The sequence below is a fragment of the Oncorhynchus clarkii genome, chromosome 32 (genome assembly GCF_045791955.1).
Source record: "Oncorhynchus clarkii lewisi isolate Uvic-CL-2024 chromosome 32, UVic_Ocla_1.0, whole genome shotgun sequence".
Classification (NCBI taxonomy): Eukaryota; Metazoa; Chordata; class Actinopteri; order Salmoniformes; family Salmonidae; genus Oncorhynchus; species Oncorhynchus clarkii.
Window position 1 is genome coordinate 15,675,514 of NC_092178.1, and position 20,269 is coordinate 15,695,782.

General features: G+C 41.5%; 1 protein-coding gene across 1 annotated transcript; it reads left to right on the forward strand.

The window, feature by feature from the left end:
• Positions 1 to 219: 219 nt before the first annotated feature.
• On the forward strand, positions 220 to 18,543 carry LOC139391863 (pyruvate dehydrogenase (acetyl-transferring) kinase isozyme 2, mitochondrial-like). The gene is made up of 10 exons (XM_071139467.1): positions 220 to 356; positions 6,794 to 6,865; positions 7,355 to 7,539; positions 9,893 to 9,982; positions 10,580 to 10,657; positions 12,474 to 12,550; positions 12,653 to 12,751; positions 13,063 to 13,176; positions 15,281 to 15,394; positions 15,967 to 18,543. The coding sequence occupies exons 1-10, from the start codon at positions 289 to 291 to the stop codon at positions 16,108 to 16,110; spliced, it is 1,041 nt and encodes a 346-aa protein (XP_070995568.1). The 5' UTR covers positions 220 to 288; the 3' UTR covers positions 16,111 to 18,543.
• Positions 18,544 to 20,269: the final 1,726 nt, after the last annotated feature.

Consider the following 20,269-nt stretch of genomic DNA (forward strand, 5'->3'; position numbering starts at 1 on the left):
AAATAATTTCAAGATCTTGACATTGTCTTAAACATTTACACAACAGTATATGTACTGGATGACCTCCTGTCTTGTGATATCTCTGGGACTGAAACGGGGAGGGACTACCTGAACTGGTCCAATGAGAAACCAACGCTTGTTTTCCATTGCATAACATTTTGCTACGGTATACCCCCAATTAGTACAACGCAGATGTGTTGTCATGTGACTACAGGCTCGGCCAATGCCTGTGAGAAGACGTCCTTTGTGTTCCTTCGTCAGGAGCTTCCTGTCCGGCTGGCCAACATCATGAAGGAGATTGACTTCCTCCCTGACAAGCTTCTCAGCACCCCTTCACTACAGTTACTACAGAGCTGGTACAGTAATGTTATACCACCCCTCACTACAGTTACTACAGAGCTGGTACAGTAACGTTATACCACCCCTCACTACAGTTACTACAGAGCAGGTACAGTGACGTTATAACACCCCTCACTACAGTTACTACAGAGCAGGTACAGTAATGTTATAACACCCCTCACTACAGTTACTACAGAGCTGGTACAGTAATGTTATACCACCCCTCACTACAGTTACTACAGAGCTGGTACAGTAACGTTATACCACCCCTCACTACAGTTACTACAGAGCAGGTACAGTGACGTTATAACACCCCTCACTACAGTTACTACAGAGCAGGTACAGTAATGTTATAACACCCCTCACTACAGTTACTACAGAGCTGGTACACAGTAATGTTATACCACCCCTCACTACAGTTACTACAGAGCAGGTACAGTAATGTTATACCACCCCTCACTACAGTTACTACAGAGCAGGTACAGTGATGTTATACCACCCCTCACTACAGTTACTACAGAGCAGGTACAGTGATGTTATACCACCCCTCACTACAGTTACTACAGAGCAGGTACAGTAATGTTATACCACCCCTCACTACAGTTACTACAGAGCAGGTACAGTGACGTTATAACACCCCTCACTACAGTTACTACAGAGCTAGTACATTAGCTATTATATTCTACAAGTGTCTGGAACTCTATTGGAGGGATAGGACACCATTTTTCCAAGATAAATCTCATAATTTGGTGTTTTGTTGGTGGTGGTGGAGAAAGCTGTCTCAGGCGCCACTCCAGAATCTCCCATAAGTGTTCAGTTGGGTTGAGATCTGACTGAGACAGCCATGGCATATGGTTTACATCATTTTCATGCTCATCAAACTATACAGTGCCCTATGGCCTGCCCAGCATTTTTATACATGACCCTAAGCATGATGGGATGTAAATTGCTTTATTAATTCAGGAACCACACCTGTGTGGAAGCACCTGCTTTCAATATACTTTGTGTCCCTCATGTCCATTATCTGTAGATCTGGGACCAGTCTAGGTTACCTTGGAGTTGAGCTGCAGGCTAGAGATTAAGATGGTAAGGTGTTGATGTTCACTGTTGTTTGTTGTGCCAGAGGAAATGGTTCACTCTGTTGAAGTATTCATCAGCTAGCTAGACTCCTTTCACCTCACCTTTGTTGATATTGATTATTGAACTTGATCATTGCTCTCTGCCAGTGCTTGAATTGGACTTAAATAGGTGCCGGTACCCATTTTGGGTGACTGTACAGTTTTTATTTAGGTGAAGGAACTCCACAATACTTTTGAGCTAATATTCTTTAAATGGTGCAGGAACTCAAGCTGTAGAACATTTGAGGTTCCGGTGAGCTCCTTCCCAATTCAAGCACTACTCTCTGTGCTAGTCTGAAATATATATGATAAATGCCTTATCTTGAACAACCATATACTGTAGGTGATATTGCCTATTCCAACAGACTCTGTAGGATGTTATTATCCTGCCGGGCACACCAGCATGTAGACTATCTTACTGAACTACTCTGGCCCAGTGAGAGGTATGAGTGCATAGCCTGCAGCCTACAAGGCAGGGTGCCAGCTGTCTGTGTCTCAGATCTCTGTCTGTCAGTTAGGCTGCAACTGTGTACAGAGAGACAATGTGGCCTGGAACATTTTCATGTATCATCACAGTGGAACAGGGGGCCGTGTGAGACAGGGTCATCAGAAATATAGCCGCCATGAAAAATGGCATGTTCTGCCCTCCTTTTCCTATAGTCCACGAACATCTCCTTTGTCTTGATCACATTGAGGGAGAGGTTGTTGTCCTGGCCTTACACTGCCAGGTTTCTGACCTCCTCCCAATAGGCTGTCGCATCGTTGTCAGTGATAAGGCCTACCACCATTGTGTCGTCAGCAAACTTAATGATGGTGTTGGAGTCGTGCTTGGCCACGCAGTCATGGGTGAACAGGGAGTACAGAAGGGGACTAAGCAACCACACCTGAGGGGCCCCCGTGTTGAGGATCAGCGTGGCAGATGTCTTGTTGCCTACCCTTACCACCTGGGGGGCAGCCTGTCGGGAAGTCCAGGATCCAGTTGCACAGGGAGGTATTTTGTCCCAGGGTCCCGAGCTTAGTGATGAGCTTTGAGGGCACTATGGTGTTGAACGCTGAGCTGTAGTCAATGAACAGCATTCTCACGTAGGTGTTCCTTTTGTCCAGGTGGGAAAGGGTTTTGTGGAGTGCAAAAGAGATTGCGTCATCTGTGGATAAGTTGGGGCGGTATGCAAATTGGAGTGGGTCTAGGTTTTCTGGGATGATGGACAATGTGCATCGTCTGTATTAGTGAGTGAGTGACAGTCAGAGGGATTTGTCATTTGGAAAAATGGTTACTTGCAATTGTGTTCTCTTATTGAAACAACATACTTTCCTAAAATAAATGGTGCTAGTGATATCTATGATATGTTACTTCACCATTTTCGAGAAATTCATTTGTTTATTTTCTAGATGGGTAAAACCATCAGATAACTACTATGTAATGGCATGTCAGTTGAACCTCTGAAATAGGGCAATAACAATGTTAGTAGAGGTCGACCGATTAATCAGAATGGCCGATTAATTAGGGCCGAATTCAAGTTTTCATAACAATCGGAAATCGTTTTTTTGGACACCGATTTGGCCGATTTTGATTTATTTATTATTATTTATTTTGTACACCTTTTATTTAATCTTTATTTAACTAGGCAGGTCAGTTATTTTCAATGACGGCCTAGGAACGGTGGGTTAACCGCCTTGTTCAGGGGCAGAACGACAGATTTTTACCTTGTCAGCTCGGGAATTCAATCTTGCAATCTTACAGTTAACTAGTCCAACGCTCTAACCACCTGATTACATTGCACTCAACGAGGAGCCTGCCTGTTATGCGAATGCAGTAAGCCAAGGTAAGTTGCTAGCTAGCATTAAACTTATCTTATAAAAAACAATCAATCAATCATAATCACTAGTTAACTACACATGGTTGATGATGTTACTAGTTTATCTAGCGTGTCCTGCGTTGCATATAATCGATGCAGTGCGTATCGTTGCTCCAATGTGTACCTAACCATAAACATCAATTCCTTTCTTAAAATCAATACACAGAAGTATATATTTTTAAACCTGCATATTTAGCTAAAAGGAATCCAGGTTAGCAGGCAATATTAACCTTGTGAAATTGTGTCACTTCTCTTGTGTTCATTGCACGCAGAGTCAGGGTATATGCAACAGTTTGGGCCGGCTAATTTGCCAGAATTTTACGTAATTATGACTTAACATTGAAGGTTGTGCAATGTAACAGGAATATTTAGACTAATGGATGCCACCCGTTAGATAAAATACAGAACGGTTCCGTATTTCACTGAAAGAATAAACGTCTTGTTTTCGAGATGATAGTTTCCGGATTCGACCATATTAATGACCTAAGGCTCCTATTTCTGTGTGTTATTATGTTATAACTAATTCTATGATTTGATAGAGCAGTCTGACTGAGCGGTGGTAGGCAGCAGCAAGCTCGTAAGCATTCATTCAAACAGCACTTTTGTGTGTTTTACCAGCAGCTCTTCATTGTGCTTCAAGCATTGCGCTGTTTATGACTTCAAGCCTATCAACTCTCGAGATTAGGCTGGTGTAACCGATGTGAAATGGCTAGCTAGTTAGCGGGGTGCGCGCTAATAGCGTTTCAAACATCACTCACTCTGAGACTTGGAGTGGTTGTTCCCCTTGCTCTGCATGGGTAGCGCTGCTTCAAGGGTGGCTGTTGCCGATGTGTTCCTGGTTCGAGCCCAGGTAGGAGCGAGGAGAGGGACGGAAGCTATACTGTTACACTGGCAATACTAAAGTGCCTATAAGAACATCCAATAGTCAAAGGTTAATGGAATACAAATGGTATAGAGAGAAATAGTCCTATAATTCCTATATTAAGTACAACCTAAAACTTCTTACCTGGGAATATTGAAGACTCATGTTAATAAAAGGAACCACCAGCTTTCATATGTTCTCATGTTCTGAGCAAGGAACTTTCTTACAACGTTAGCTTTCTTACATCGCACATATTGCACTTTTACTTTCCTCTCCAACACTTTGTTTTTGTATTATTTAAACCAAATTGAACATGTTTCATTATTTATTTGAGGCTAAGTTGATTTTATTGATGTATTATATTAAGTTCAAATAAATGTTAATTCGGTATTTGTCATTATTACAAATAAATAAAAACAATTGGCCGATTTAATGAGTATTGGCTTTTTTTGGTCCTCCAATAATCGGTATCGGTATCAGCGTTGAAAAATCATAATCGGTCGACCTCTAAATGTTAGTCCCAAATTGCACCCTATTCCCTACATAGTGCACTACTTTTGACCATTGCCTTAGAGGCCCTTGTCAAAAGTAGTGCACTATATTGGGAATAGGGTAACATTTGGGACACTACCGCTGTGATAGATGACCAGTACAGAACCATACTGTATGTGCCGACGTTATTGGCAATGTCATGGTACGGCAGATATTTATAAACTGGGTCTAAATGTAGCTGTCTACGTCATCGCTACTCTATTGAGGCTATTTTCATATTCAGGCTGTGGCTTTTTCCATCAACAATATTGATTTGGCATTTATTTAGCTTGGGTAGTGGTGACTGGCATCAACAAATGTTACAGGTAAACTTTGTAATTCAAGATAGTTAGCCTAATGTATCTGTTAAAGTATGTAGCCAATGCAACAGCTGTGTTAGTAGAGTGGGAGGGTTCAAGGTCAATTGGTGGACAGAGGGTTTGAAAACAGTCAGCCACTCTGATCTCTCACCTACCTTCTTGACTATCTGCAAGTCACTGAAGTCAGTACAATTTAACTTACAGCTTCACAGCCTCTTAACTAGGCCTTAATAGTGACTTCTCTGACCAAACTAGTAGGCTGATAAGTAGGCTACTAAAATGCTTACTGGTTTAACTTAGGAGGCCTTCTTCCACTAGGTCAGAAGTATTTAGGGTTTGCTGTACAGAGAGAATATTCAGGTTTTGAGAGGATGAAAATTGTGAGGAATGTTTTTACATCGGAGGGAACATGATGGCCCAAATGGCACCCTATTCCCTATTTAGTGCACTACTTTTTACCAAGGCCCATATGGCTCTTGTCAAAAGTAGTGCACTATAGGGAATAGGCCTAGTCTGCATGTCCCAAATGGCACCCTATCTCCAGTCACAAGTAGCCCTAGTTATTATAGCATGTATAAACACACCCTGTGGTTTCCATGGTCACTACAAGAGAGTCAGAGGCCGTTCCCAAATAGAATTCTGAGATTTCCAACAGTGGAACGCCAGGAGTCAACGAGGAAATCCAGGAGTCACTGAGGAACCGAACAGTCCAAAGGGATTAGCTGAAGGAAAGAAGTGCCCTGGTTTTTGGCTTCTATTGGCCACATTCTCAGGGCAGAATTCAATGAAGACCTTTTATTTCGGCCCCACTTTGAAAGAAACTTTAAAAGTTTAATGAAGCATTAATATAACCTTTTATTATGCTTGTAGATACTTCAGAAATCATTCATTCATAAGAAAATGTCTTGCTACACTTCCAAGCACATTTCTTATAAATGCTTAATGAATGCTCTATCAAATCAAATGTATTTATAAAGCTCTTTTTACATCAGATGTCACAAAGTGCTTATACAGAAACCCATCCTTAAACCCCAAACAGCAAACAATGCAGATGTAGAAGCACGGTGGCTAGGAAAAACTCAATAGAAAGGCAGGAACTTAGGAATAAACCTAGAGAGGAACTGAGGGGTGGCCAGTCCTCTTCTGACTGTGCCGGGTGGAGATTATAAGAGTACATGGCCATTAAGGCCAGATTGTTCTTCAAGATGTACAAACGTTCATAGATGACCAGTAGCGTCAAATAATAATCACTGGTTGTAGAGGGTGCAACAGGTCAGCACCTCAGGAATAAATGTCAGTTGGCTTTTCATAGCCAAACATTCAGAGGTCGTGACAGCAGGTGCGGTAGAGAGAGAGAGTTGAAAACAGCAGGTCTGGGACAAGGTAGCACGTCCGGTGAACAGGTCAGGGTTCCATAGCCGCAGGCAGAACAGTTGAAAATGGAGCAGCAGCATGACCAGGTGGACTAGGGACAGCCAGGAGTCATCAGGCCAGGTAGTCCTGAGGCATGGTCCTAGGGCTCAGGTCCTCCGGAGGGAAGGAAGAGGGAGATAGAGGGAGCATACATAAATTCACACAGGTCACCAGGTAAGAAAGAATAATTACCCCAGATATAACAGACTGACCCTAGCCCCCCAGCAAATAGACTATTGCAACATAGATACTGGAGGCTGCTTTAAGAATATGCTGTATGAATACCCTATAAAGCCTGATGTATTAGTGTTTCCCTGTGTAATCTAACCAGTCTTCTGTGTTGTATTCCTACAGGTATGCAACAAGTCTGATGGAGATAGTGGGCTTCCTGGAGAAAGAGCCCGATGATAAAAATATCCTGAAGAAGTAAGTCAATTACACACAGTGACATCCAGCAGATAGGTAGTAGCCTTGTCTTGCTACTGTTCAGCACGTCTCATTAGATAACTGAATCATAGTTCATTCAGGAAAGGAAAGATAGTCTTTCTCTAAGCTCAGCCCATTAATAGCTACTTCCTTTAACTGAATAATAGATTGATTATTATCTGTAATCTTAATCTGGAATGGAACGTGATCTGATGGATAAACACTTCAACCATAACTCTGGCTCTACTGCATACAGAATAGAATGATTTACAGGCTTTTGCAAAAGATGGTTTTGAGTTGGTAGCAACCTTGCAGGTGTTAGTGAATGACTGGATGAACGGATGGCTGGATGATGAATGAATGAAGTTTGACATCTATCCACCCAGCTACGTATCTTAGGTTCCTTTCATGGTAGCGTGTTGGAATGTGCCGAGTTGTGAACCTAAGACCCAGCATTAAAACCCCCTTTCCTGTCCTGTCTCCCCTCAGGTTCACTGAGACGCTGGTGAACATCAGGAACCGCCACAACAACGTGGTTACCACCATGGCACAGGGAGTGGTGGAGTACAAGGATGCCTTTGGCTCCGACCCTGTGACCAATCAGAGCGTCCAGTACTTCTTGGATCGCTTCTACATGAGCCGCATCTCCACACGCATGATCATGAACCAGCACTGTCAGTATACAATACTAAATATACACTGAGGGTACCAAGCATTTGGAACATCTCCCTAATATTGAGTTGCACCCCCCCTTTTGCCCTCAGAACAGCCTCAATTAGCTGAGGTATGGACTCTACAAGGTGTTGAAAGCCTTCCACAGGGATGCTGACTCCAATATGTCAAGTTGGCTGGGTGGCCTTTGGGTGGTGGATTATCTTGATACACACGGGAAACTGTTGAGTGTGAAAAACCCAGCAGTGTTGATGTTCTTGACACACTCAGGCATACCCCATTCAAAGGCACTTAAATCTTTTGTCTTGCCCATTCATCCTCTGAATGGCACACATATGCAATCCATGTCTCAATTGTCTCAAGGCTTAAGAGTCCTCCTTTAACCTGTCTCCTCCCCTTCATCTATACTGATTGAAGTGGATTTATCAAGTGACATCAATAAGGGATCATAGCTTTCATCTGATCAGTCTTAGTCATGGAAAGAGCAGGTGTAATGGTTTGTACACTCAGTGTATACCATACTACTATAATAATATATTAATATACAGTGCATTCGTAAAGTATTCAGACTCCTTGACTTTTTACGTTACAGCCTTATTCAAAAATGGTTTAAATGTTTTTTTCCCCTCGTAAATCTACACACAATACCACATAATGCCAAAGCAAAAACAGGTTTTTAGAAAAAAAACTAAAAAAACATGTAATAATGAAATATCATATGAATTATTCAGACCCTTTACTCAGCGATTACAGCCTCGAGTCTTCCTGGCACGTCTGTATTTGGGGAGTTTCTCCCATTCTTCTCTGCAGATCCTCTTTCAGGTTGGATGGGGACCATAACTGCACAGCTATTTTCAGGTCTCTCCAGAGATGTTCAATCGGGTTCAAGTCCGGACTCTGGCTGGGCCACTCAAAGACATTAAGAGACTTGTCCCGAAGCCAATCCTGCATTGACTTGGCTGTGTGCTTAGGGTTGTTGTCTTGGGTCCTGAGTGCTCTGGAGCAGGTTTTCATCAAGTATCTTTCTCTATGTTGCTCTGTTATTCTTTTCCTCGATCTTGACTAGTCTCCCAGTCCCTGCTGCTGAAAAACATCCCCACAGCATGATGCTGCCACCACCATGCCTCACCGTAGGGATGGTGCCAGGTTTCCTCCAGATGTGACGCTTGGCATTCAGGCCGAAGAGTTCAATATTAGTTTCATCAGACCAGAGAATCTTGTTTCTCACGGTCTGAGAGTCCTTTCGGTGCCTTTTGGCAAACTCCAAGCGGGCTGTCGTGCCTTTCAGCGAGGAGTGGATTCCATCTGGCCACTCTACCTTAAAGACCTGATTGGTAGTGTGTTGCAGAGATGGTTGTCCTTCTGGAAGGTTCTCCCATCTCCACAAAAGAAGTCTGGAGCTCTGTCAGAGTGACCATCGGGTTCTTGGTCACCTCCCTGAACAAGGCCCTTCTCCCCTGATTGCTCAGTTTGGCCAGGCGGCCAGCTCTAGGAAGAGTCTTGGTGGTTTCAAACTTCTTCCATTTAAGAATGATAGAGGCCACTGTGTTCTTGGGGACCTTAATTCTGTAGACAATTTTTGGTACCCTTCCCCAGATCTGTGCCTCGGCACAATCCTGTTTCGGAGCCATACGGACAATTCCTTCGACCTCAACTGTGTCTGTCTTTCCAAATCATGTCACATCAATTGAATTTAGCACAGGTGGACTCCAATCATGTTGTAGAAACATCTCAAGGATGATCAATGGAAACAGGATGCACCTGAGCTCAATTTCGAGTCTCATACCAAAGGGTCTCAATACTTATTGTAACGTGGTAATGTTGAACCCAAGAACAGAGAATGAACCAGACCAGGAAACGGCGACCTGAGAAAACGTCAAGACTTTACTTGGAAAAAATTAACAGAACAATACAGGAAACTCAAAAACCAAAACAATAAACACTAGTACTCAATCTACACGGGGGAGACATACAAGAAACTAAATCCATGAGCTAACAAAAGGGAACATAAAACACCTCTCTTAAAGGGGAAGCAATAATGAAATAAAAAGAAACACCTGGGTATCAAACAAAGTCTCTGCCGCCCTCTGGTACCCGGAGGAACCATGACTTTTATGCAATGCATTTGTTTTCGCTTTGTCATTATGGGGTATTTATTTTGATTTATTTTTTATATATATATTTTTTAAGCAATTTTAGAATAAGTCTGTAACCTAACAAAATGTGGAAAATGTGAAGGGATCTGAATACTTTCCGAATGCACTGTATACCATACTCAAAAGTACCATTGTGACGTGTTTTTGAATCGGCATCCAGGTGTGGTTATTACCACATGAATTTCATGTACCTCTTCAGCTCTCATCTTTGATGGAAGCGCCAACCCCGCCCATCCCAAGCACATTGGCACCATCGACCCTGACTGCGCCGTGACGGAGGTGGTAAAAGGTGCTGTCCCTCATCAGCTACAACATGCCACACAAACACACACTATACTTAGTCCCGAGATAACAAGCTTGATTTACAGGAGTAATCTCATCATCTTTCTCACTGCTACAGTAGGTGGTTGTGAACATGTCTGAACATGTCATCCTAGAAGTCGTTTGAGCTGACATCAAAATAACATAATTCACGATTCGTGTAGGCCGGCTCTGGCCCAACCCATCAGTTTCTATGACCAATCAGAACGGTTTGAAGAAGAAGTTGCAGAGGAGGGAGGCAAATCCAGACTCCTCTTGGAGAGGAAAACGTTAGTGGGCGTGGCGTTGGGCCAGAGCGATGTGGATTGGTAGCCAGGCAACCTTTTCACCTTGAGATCTGCACAGAATATAAATTATCCTGTAATTTTAAACACAGTAGAAGATGTGTGTAAACGTAATCATTTTTAAATGGATACAGAGACAGACGGTTCTCCACCTGTCCCTGTTGCTACATGTCATTTTGTCTAGTTTATTATTCTACTTTTGTAACGGTTATTACATTTAGTTGTTATGGTAACTAGATTGAATGTCAGTGTACTACAGTCCTAGTTTTGTCTGTTCCCAGATGCCTTTGATAGCTCCAAGATGCTCTGTGAACAGTACTACCTGACCTCGCCAGAGATTGACCTCACACAAGTCAACGGTAAATCACATTCTATACAGGGTTACAGACCTTGGTTCAGGTTGTATTTGTTTCCCTTCAAATACTTTAGCTGCTCTTGATTGAGCTGTAGTAGCTGTGCTTGGTTGAGCTTGCCTGGCTCAATCGATCCATATATAGAATATAATATAATAGAATAGTCCCAGAAGTATAAACCAGCCCAGCTGGCACTGCTGATGGGCTCAATCAAATGCACAAAGTATTTGAAATCTTTCAAATACTATTTGGAGTCAGGTCTGTTTGATACAACATTATGCAGTCACATGTTGTATTGTGCCAATCGAAAGGAGAATGGCCAGAGAATCTTGAAGCTGTTTCTAGTTCTCCTATATCCAAAATAGTAACATTTGGGAAGCCAGTGGGGGTTGGTAGCCTAGCAGTTAAGAGCGTCGGGCCAGTAACCTAAAGGTCGCTGGTCCGAATCCCCAAGCCAACTAGGTGAAAAATCTGTTGATGTGCTCTTGAGCAAGGCACTTAACTCTAATTGCTCCTGTAAATTGCTCTGGATAAGAGAGTCTGCTAAATGACCAACAATTAAATGTAAGATTAGGTTTACAGAAACAATCTGCAAGGTCATATTTGCATTGTGAGTCATTTGAGGTTTGGCTAGGTTTCAGTTAAGTTTATTTATCTGCGAGTGGGTTGGGTATTCTTGATCTCGCATTCAATTCCTCTTTGTCTACTCAATTTGGGGCGCAATTTGCTAAGTGTGTGTGTTTGTTTGCACAGGCTAGACTGTGTAAGTGTTGTTCAGAGATATTTAGTGGTGTTCAGAGATTGTGTTTTCTGTATCTGAGGCACACATACTTTGAACCACAGGCAGCCATGTCTACAGAGAACCATTCATTCATACATGTCAGTTACATAGAAGTCAATAAGTATTGAATATATACCTGTGTATCGCCCCTGTGTAGGTTATATGTGTCGCATGAACAGGATAATAGCCAATAGCACCACTTCAAAAGTCTAACCATGACAAATAATCACCTTTGTCTAAACTAGATCAAATCCAAATGTCATTTGGTGCCCAAACATACATCCCAGCCATAAAATAGCATCACCTACATCTAATACATTACATTGGGGTGTTGAACAGTCACATTAGAATTAATGATTTATCATAGCTTGCCTTTGGTCAATGTGCACCAAATCAATCCCCACCAGTTTATCTGTCTCCAGTCAGCAGCAGTGGAACAGAACAGCAACAAGACCCTTGCTACATGCTCAGTCTTGTCGCCGGGCAGATTTCTCTCAAGGAAGCGGCCAAGTCCAACTCTTAATAATAAACCTCAGTTCACCCAAATTCAGCTATTTTAATAGTCACCATGTTAAATGATCCATAAAAAAGGAAAACAAGGTCTGTTCATGGGCTTGGTTGGTAGTAGCCTTGTCCCCAGGGCCCAGTTTTTCCAAGTCATCTGTCTGGATTTCCCCTATCGAATAGGATTCAATGCATAAAAATAGAATGAATAGAAGGAACAAATTGTTGACTTGAATGGGGACTCCCATTATATTTATATGCATTGAATCCTATCCGATATAGACGATAACTTTTAATAAACTGGGCCCTGGCTATCAGAAGTGGCAGGTAACGAGATTAGGTTGGCAGAGGAGTCAATTCTGAATTTGATAGTGGTTATTGAGTTTAGTTGTGCATGTTATGCATTTGCAATAAGATGTGAAAGTTGCTTTTGGTTTCTAGTAACTTCTATTCTCAGTTGTGTATGTTATACATTTTCAATAAGTCTAAGTCATGTTTGGTTTGGAGTCATTTGGAGTAATGCTCAGTGTTCCTCAGCCAAAGGTCCTGACCAGCCTCTTCGTATTGTCTATGTTCCTTCCCATCTCTACCACATGCTGTTTGAGCTCTTCAAGGTACACCAAACATGTCCTTATTATGTCACTTTTATTTATATGACCTCAATTTGATTCATATTACTTTGTCATTTTCTCAAGCAATGGTTGTTTTGTTTCCAGAACGCCATGAGAGCAACAGTGGAGACTCATGAAATGGCCCTGCATCTCCCGCCGGTCAAAGTCCGAGTCTCACTGGGCAGTGAGGACCTAACAATCAAGGTAAACAAAGGCTCAGAGAGTATTAACCGTCCACCATCACAATGAGACATGACACATTACATTCCCAGCATACAAAAGGTAGTGCATGCACATCCAACATCCTTCCACACATGCAGGTTGGAAATAATACCATGGGACATAGACGCCTAGTGTGTACAGTTGAATGTGTATATTTGTCTATGAATACGTACAGTATTACTATAGATTTCCTCCTAGGTCCTAATATGATATTTGGCGAGACAACAGGAAGATCGGCTGGAACCGAGAGTGGATCAGATCTGTAACATTGTTGTTGTTGTTGTTGTTTCTAGATATCAGATCGAGGAGGCGGAGTTCCCCTGAGGAAGATAGAGCGTTTGTTCAGTTACATGTACTCCACCGCCCCCAGCCCCGTCGATATTGACAACAGCCGCAATGCACCACTGGTAACACCCTGTCCTGGTGCCATTTAAACTATATAGTTGAATAGTGCATTCGGAAAGTATTCAGAGCTTGACTTTTTCCACGTTTTGTTACGTTACAGGCTTATTCTAAAATGTATTAAATATTTTTTTCCGTCATCAATCTACACGTAATACCCACTTAAATAACATCCATCTGATGCATCTGAATGTGGGAAGACTCATCATGTGACCAGCTTGTGATAGAGCCCAGTCCTCATAACCTAGCTTACTACTCCACTCTGTGGTCCATCAACAGGCATTTTTTATTTTATTTTTTATTTCACCTTTATTTAACCAGGTAGGCTAGTTGAGAACAAGTTCTCATTTACAACTGCGACCTGGCCAAGATGAAGCAAAGCAGTGCGACACAAACAACAACAGAGTTACACATGGAATACACATACACATAGTCATATAACCTAACCTACCACTTCAGACCCTTTACTCAGTACTTTGTTGAACCACCTTTGGCAGTGATTACAGCCTCAAGTCTTCTTGGGTATGACGCTATGAGCTTGGCACACCTGTATTTGGGGATTTTCTCCCATTCTTCTCTGCAGATCCTCTCAAGCTCTGCCAGGTTGGATGGGGAGTATCGCTTTACAGCTATTTTCAGGCCACTCAAGGACATTCAGAGACTTGTCCCGAAACAGATCCTACATTGTCTTCGCCCCAGTCTGATGTCCTGAGCGCTGTGGAGCAGGTTTTCATCAAGGATCTCTCTCTACTTTGCTTCGTTCATCTTTCTCTTGATCCTGACTAGTATCCCAGTCCCTGTTGCTGAGAAATATCTCCAAAGCATGATGCTGCCACCACCATGCTTCACCGTAGGGATGGTGCCAAATTTCCTCCAGATGTGACACTTGGTATTCAGGCCAAAGAGTTCAATCTTGGTTTCATCAGACCAGAAAATCTTGTTTCTCATGGTCTGAGGTTGCTTTTGGAAAACTCCAAGCGGGCTGTCATGTATCTTTTACTGAGGAGTGGCTTCCGTATGGCAACTACCATAAAGGCCTGATTGTTGGAGTGCTGCAGAGCTGGTTGTCCTTCTGGAAGGTTCTCCCATCTCCACAGAGGAACTCTGGAGTTCTGTCAGTGTGACTATCAGGTTCTTGGTCACCTTCCTGATTGCTCAGTTTGGCCGGGCGGCTAGCTCTAGGAAGAGTCTTGGTGGTTCCAAACTTCTTCCATTTAAGAATGATAGAGGCCACTGTATTCTTGCGGACCTTCAATCCTACAGAAATGTTTTGGTACTCTTCCCCAGATCTGTGCCTCGACACAATCCTGTCTCGGAGCTCTACGGACAATTCCTTCGATCTCATTGCTTCCTTTTTGCTCTGACATGCACTTTTAACTATGGGACCTTATATAGACAGACAGGTGTTTGCCTTTCCAAATCATGTCCAATCAATTGAATTTACCACAGGTGGACTCCAATCAAGTTGTAGAAACATCTCAAGGATGATCAATGGAAACAGGATGCACCGGAGCTCAATTTCGAGTCTCATAGCAAAGGGTCTGAATACTTATGTAAATAAGGTATTTATGTTTTTTATTTCAAAAAACCTGTTTTCGCTTTGTCATTATTATTGTGTGTAGATTGATGAGTACATTTATTTATTTAATCAATTTTAGAATAAGGCTGTAACGTAACAAAATGTGTAGGGGAAGGGGTCTGAATACTTTCCGAATGTATACTATATAATGTATACAATTAACCTAAACTACTGTCAGTGTAGTTTAATAGACTGTATAACTTGATTTAAGCCTATGACTTTGGCAGTTTGGTCACATGTTAGAGAGACATTTATTTTTCAATTGAATCAAGCGCCTGCTGTTTATTTTATCTCTAGGACCTCTATTTTATCTCTAAAATGTAAACCGCAACCAAGTCAATACTGACTAAAATGTCATCTGTGAGCCAACAGTAGTGAACACGGTTGTAAATAATCAGAATTACAAACTGGACTGGACTGTTCATTCATTGCCCTGGGTTAAAAGTGTAACTGAGTTCTTGTCTACTACTGTACTGTGATTGTTCAGAGTGAGTTTAACTCTTTGTGTCCCTGGCTCTGGTTCTCTGTAGGCTGGTTTTGGCTACGGTCTTCCCATCTCCCGTCTCTATGCCAAGTACTTCCAGGGAGACCTGCAGCTCTACTCCATGGAGGGATATGGGACGTCAGCTGTCATCTACCTGAAGGTAACACTTCTATGCACGGTATTTATTAGTTCAACAGCCTTAACTTGTTGTCTTGTTCTACATCTAAACAATGATGGTGTTTTTGAAGTATGTAGGTTCATTTTCAATATTGGTTCACGTGCAACAGTATGGCTCACAGAGTTATAATGTAAGCTCACTCTGTCCTATTCATTCAAAACATACCGTTATGTTAAACATGGTTACCTAGTACCCAATGCTCATGTAATTCCATTACCCACTTAAATAACTTCCATCTGATGCATCTGAATGTGGGTCATGATGGAAGACTCCTCATGTGACCAGCTTGTGATAGAGCCATATCCTCATCATCTAACTTACCACTCCACTCTGTGCTCCATTACCAGGCCTTGTACTTATATAACCTAACCTACCACTCCACTCTGTGCTTAATTAACAGGCCTTGTACATGTACAACCTAACCTACCACTCCACTCTGTGCTCCATTAACAGGCCTTGTACTTATATAACCTAACCTACCACTCTACTCGGTGCTCCAGTAACAGGCCTTGTACTTATATAACCTACCACTCCACTCTGTGCTCCATTAACAGGCCTTGTCCTCAGAGTCTGTGGAAAGACTTCCTGTTTACAACCAGTCAGCCATAAGGCATTACCAGACGAGCAATGAGGCAGATGACTGGTGCATGCCCAGCAAGGATCCCAAGAAGCTGGGGAAGTATGAGAGGAGAAGTTAACCAAACAGATGGAGAGAGAGAGCTCAGATAACATGAAGAGCGGAGGAGCAGGAGGAAAGAAAGAAGAAGAGGAGGATGACTGAAAGGAGGAATGGAATGATGATTCATAATCAGAAACTGACAGAAGGTACCCAGTTGTACTGTGTGTGTGCGCGTGTGTGAGATATCTGGATTCTTTGCCATGGAGATTCTCATCCAGCACTTGAAGTGGAAAAACACATTCAGGTTGGAGGCGTTTCAATGGCAATACCAGGATCTCTATTCAAAACCAGGATCTCTATTCAAAACCAGGATCTCTATTCAATACCAGGATCTCTATTCAATACCAGGATCTCTATTCAATACCAGGATCTCTATTCAAAACCAGGATCTCTATTCAAAACCAGGATCTCTATTCAATACCAGGATCTCTATTCAATACCAGGATCTCTATTCAATACCAGGATCTCTATTCAATACCAGGATCTCTATTCAATACCAGGATCTCTATTCAATACCAGGATCTCTATTCAATACCAGGATCTCTATTCAATACCAGGATCTCTATTCAATACCAGGATCTCTATTCAATACCAGGATCTCTATTCAATACCAGGATCTCTATTCAATAAGTGACTTTGTGAATGTTACAGTCAGAAACAGGGCCATAAACTACTCACAATCACATCTCACCTTTTGGTTTCATTTAGCCACACGTTTCAGGTATTCATTTCACTCACTTATTTTAACATTATGATACTGAAGCAGTGTAAAAAAAACCTAGCATTTTGTTTAAAAGGTGTATTTTAGTTTGTAACTGATCATTTAATTTATTAAACGCCTGAATTTGGTTATACAGTGATATAAGCGGCAGGGTAGCCTAGTGGTTAGAGCGTTGGACTAGTAATCGGAAGGTTGAAAGTTCATATCCCCGAGCTGACAAGGTACAAATCTGTCGTTCTGCCCCTGAACAGGCAGTTAACCCACTAGGCCATCATTGAAAATAAGAATTTGTTCTTAACTGACTTGCCTAGTTAAATAAAGGTTAAATAAATAAAAAGCTGCACTATCACAGTAGTATTGTCTGTGATACTACATTTTAGGTTTTGTATCTAGTGTTCTCTAAACTCTTCACTTACGGCTACAGTATGCAGCTAGAACACTGAGCTCCATAGACGCAGATAGATATAGTGTGTCAGTCAGAGACATGTCAAGGCCATGCTGTCAGTCGATGGGTTTTCTCTGGTTACCCTTCTACTACAGGATGTTCTATGGGTACATAGTGGTCAACAAATGTTATTTTCAACATACTATGTAGACTCCATATAGTTTCAACTCTGAGCATTTCACCTTTTTGTTTTTTACTGCTTACAAATATTCGTCAATCTCGGAAGTTTAGACAGACGTTTATCTCCAATGTTTTTTGGGGCCTAAAGGGAATTTAGTAGAATCAACTGTAAATCTTGGTGACTCATTTTTTTGTTCCACCCTCACTTGTTGAATAAGACAAGAGCTCAAACAAAGGTCATTCATTCAAGGTTTCCTATGAAGACAGAAAATAGATATTGAAGACATTGAGGTATCTAGTACATTTACTCTAAACCAAGTCCAACTGAGTTTAAGTATAAGTTATGTGAATATTGAGATACATTTTCTATCATTCTGTTATATTTTTCAATGACTAAAACGATTGCATTTTAGAGGCCGGCTAGGTCTTTTATACATTAAGTATTTATTGAATAACGTTGTGTGCCAGAGAGCAAATTGGGAGTATTATCACATTTCTGTGATTAGGGACACGGTAAGACTGAGTTGAATCAAATGTTTGACTGGTGCCCAGTGGGTATTCTTTGATGTGTTAACTGGAGCAGTCATTACAACATTTCATTTCCTGGTATACACTAAATAGTCACTATTATTACACTCCTTAGCAATAAGAAATCACATAAAAGACTATGTACATTTACTAACATTTAATCCAATAACAGCTAAGTATTTGTAATTAGTCAATATTTGTATGTGCATTGAAACAAAACAAAAATAGTTTGAGACTAACACTGAAGTGCCAACTTTTATTTCTCTCTTTCTGGTTTTTAACATGTATGGTTTTAAATCACACGATCTCGGGATGTTGAAGGCATTTCATATTTTTCAATGTATCACCCACCGTAAGTGCTGTGATGTCATATTAAACCGACCTGGGAGGAGCTATCTATCAATGGAAGTTGCTGATTGGACCTCACACGGTGGGCGGAGTCCTAACTTGAGATTATTGCACATCATTTATTATTGTTGCCGTGAATAGATGATTTACCAATATACATTATTTGGGTTATGGGCAACCATCTAATGTCAGGATTTCAGTCTAATTGAATTCTAACTGAATAACAATAGTGGTTATATGCTTATTTTAAGCATCTTTAGGTTGTTCAATAAAATGCAGCTCTTTATGTAGTTCTCACTCTGCCTTTTGTCCCTCTGCCAGAGCCTTCAGAAAGTATTCATACCCCTTGACGTATTCCACATTTTGTTGAGTTACAGCCTGCATTCAAAATGCATTAAATAAATAAAACATCTCACCCATCTACACACAATACCCCATGATAACAGTGAAAACATGTTTGTAGAAAGTTTAGCAAATGTATTTAAAATGAAATACAGGAAAATCTCATTTACATAGGTATTCACACCCATGTTTCAATACATTGTAGAAGCACATTTGGCGGCGATTTCAGCTTTGAGTCGTCTTGAGTATGTCTGTATCAGTTTTGAGTCATATTGGGTATGTCTGTATAAGCTTTGAGTCATATTGGGTATGTCTGTATCAGTTTTGAGTCATATTGGGTATGTCTGTATAAGCTTTGAGTCATATTGGGTATGTCTGTATCAGTTTTGAGTCATATTGGGTATGTCTGTATCAGTTTTGAGTCGTCTTGGGTATGTCTGTATAAGCTTTGCACATCTGGATTTGGGGATTTTCTCCCATTCTTCCTTACAGATTTTCTCAAACTCTGTTAAGTTAGATGGGGAAAGGCGGTGAACAGAAATCTTCAAGTCTTTCCAAAGATTTTCAATAGGATTCAAGTCTGGGCTTTGGCTGGCCCACTCAAGGACTTTCACATTCTTGTTCTGAAGCCATTGCAGCGTTGCTTTGGCTGTATGCTTGAGGTCGTTGTCCTGTTGGTACGTAAATCTTCACCCCCAGTCTGTTGTTTGCACTCTGAAGCAGGTTCTTAATGATTTGACTGTATTTGGCTCCATTCATTGTTCCCTGTATATCCTTAAGTCTCCCAGTCCCTGCCACTGAAAAGCATCCCCCATAGCATGATGCTGCCACCACCATGCTTCACAATAGGGATGGTTTTCTTTTACACATAGCACTTTGCATTCAGGCCAAATAATAAATGTGTCTCATCAGACCACATCATCCTTCAGCCTTATGACCTGTCTTTCACGTGCTGTCGTATGCCTTTTTCTCAGGAGTGGCTTCCGTCTGGCCACTCTCCCATAAAGCCCAGCTTGGTGAAGTGCTGTAGAGACTGTTGTCCTGGTGGCAGGGTCTCCCATCACAGCCATTGAACTCTGAAGTAATGTCTGACCAAGGTCCTTCTTGCCCAGTTGATCAGTTTGGTCAGCTCTAGTCTAGATGGAAAAAAATATGGAACTATTTCCCAATGATGGAGACCACTGTGCTCTTGGAAACGAAACTTTCAACACTCTAGAAAGTGTTTTATACCCTTCACCAGATATACAGTGAGCTTCATTTTGTTGTTTTGGCTCTGTGCAGACTGTCAGGTTTAATTTGAAGGTATTTTGATCTACATATGGTGAACCGTCCCATATTCATAGCATGCAATGACTACATCAAGCTCTTCAAACTGGCTGGATGCATTTGCTATTTGTTTTAGTTGTTTGATTATCTTGTGCCCATTGGAAAATAATGGTAAATGTATTGTGTCATTTTGGAGTCACTTTTATTTTAAATAAGAATAGAATATGTTTCTAAACATCCTAACATGTTTTACCTCCCCTGATATTGTAATGGTGAAAGGTTAGCATGTGTTGGGGGTATAATATTTGTGCATGCTTGGAATATGGGACCAAATACTCAACTTTTGACTATTTAATACACACGTGAATTCGTCCCAATACTTTTGGTCCCCTAGAATTGGGGGAACAT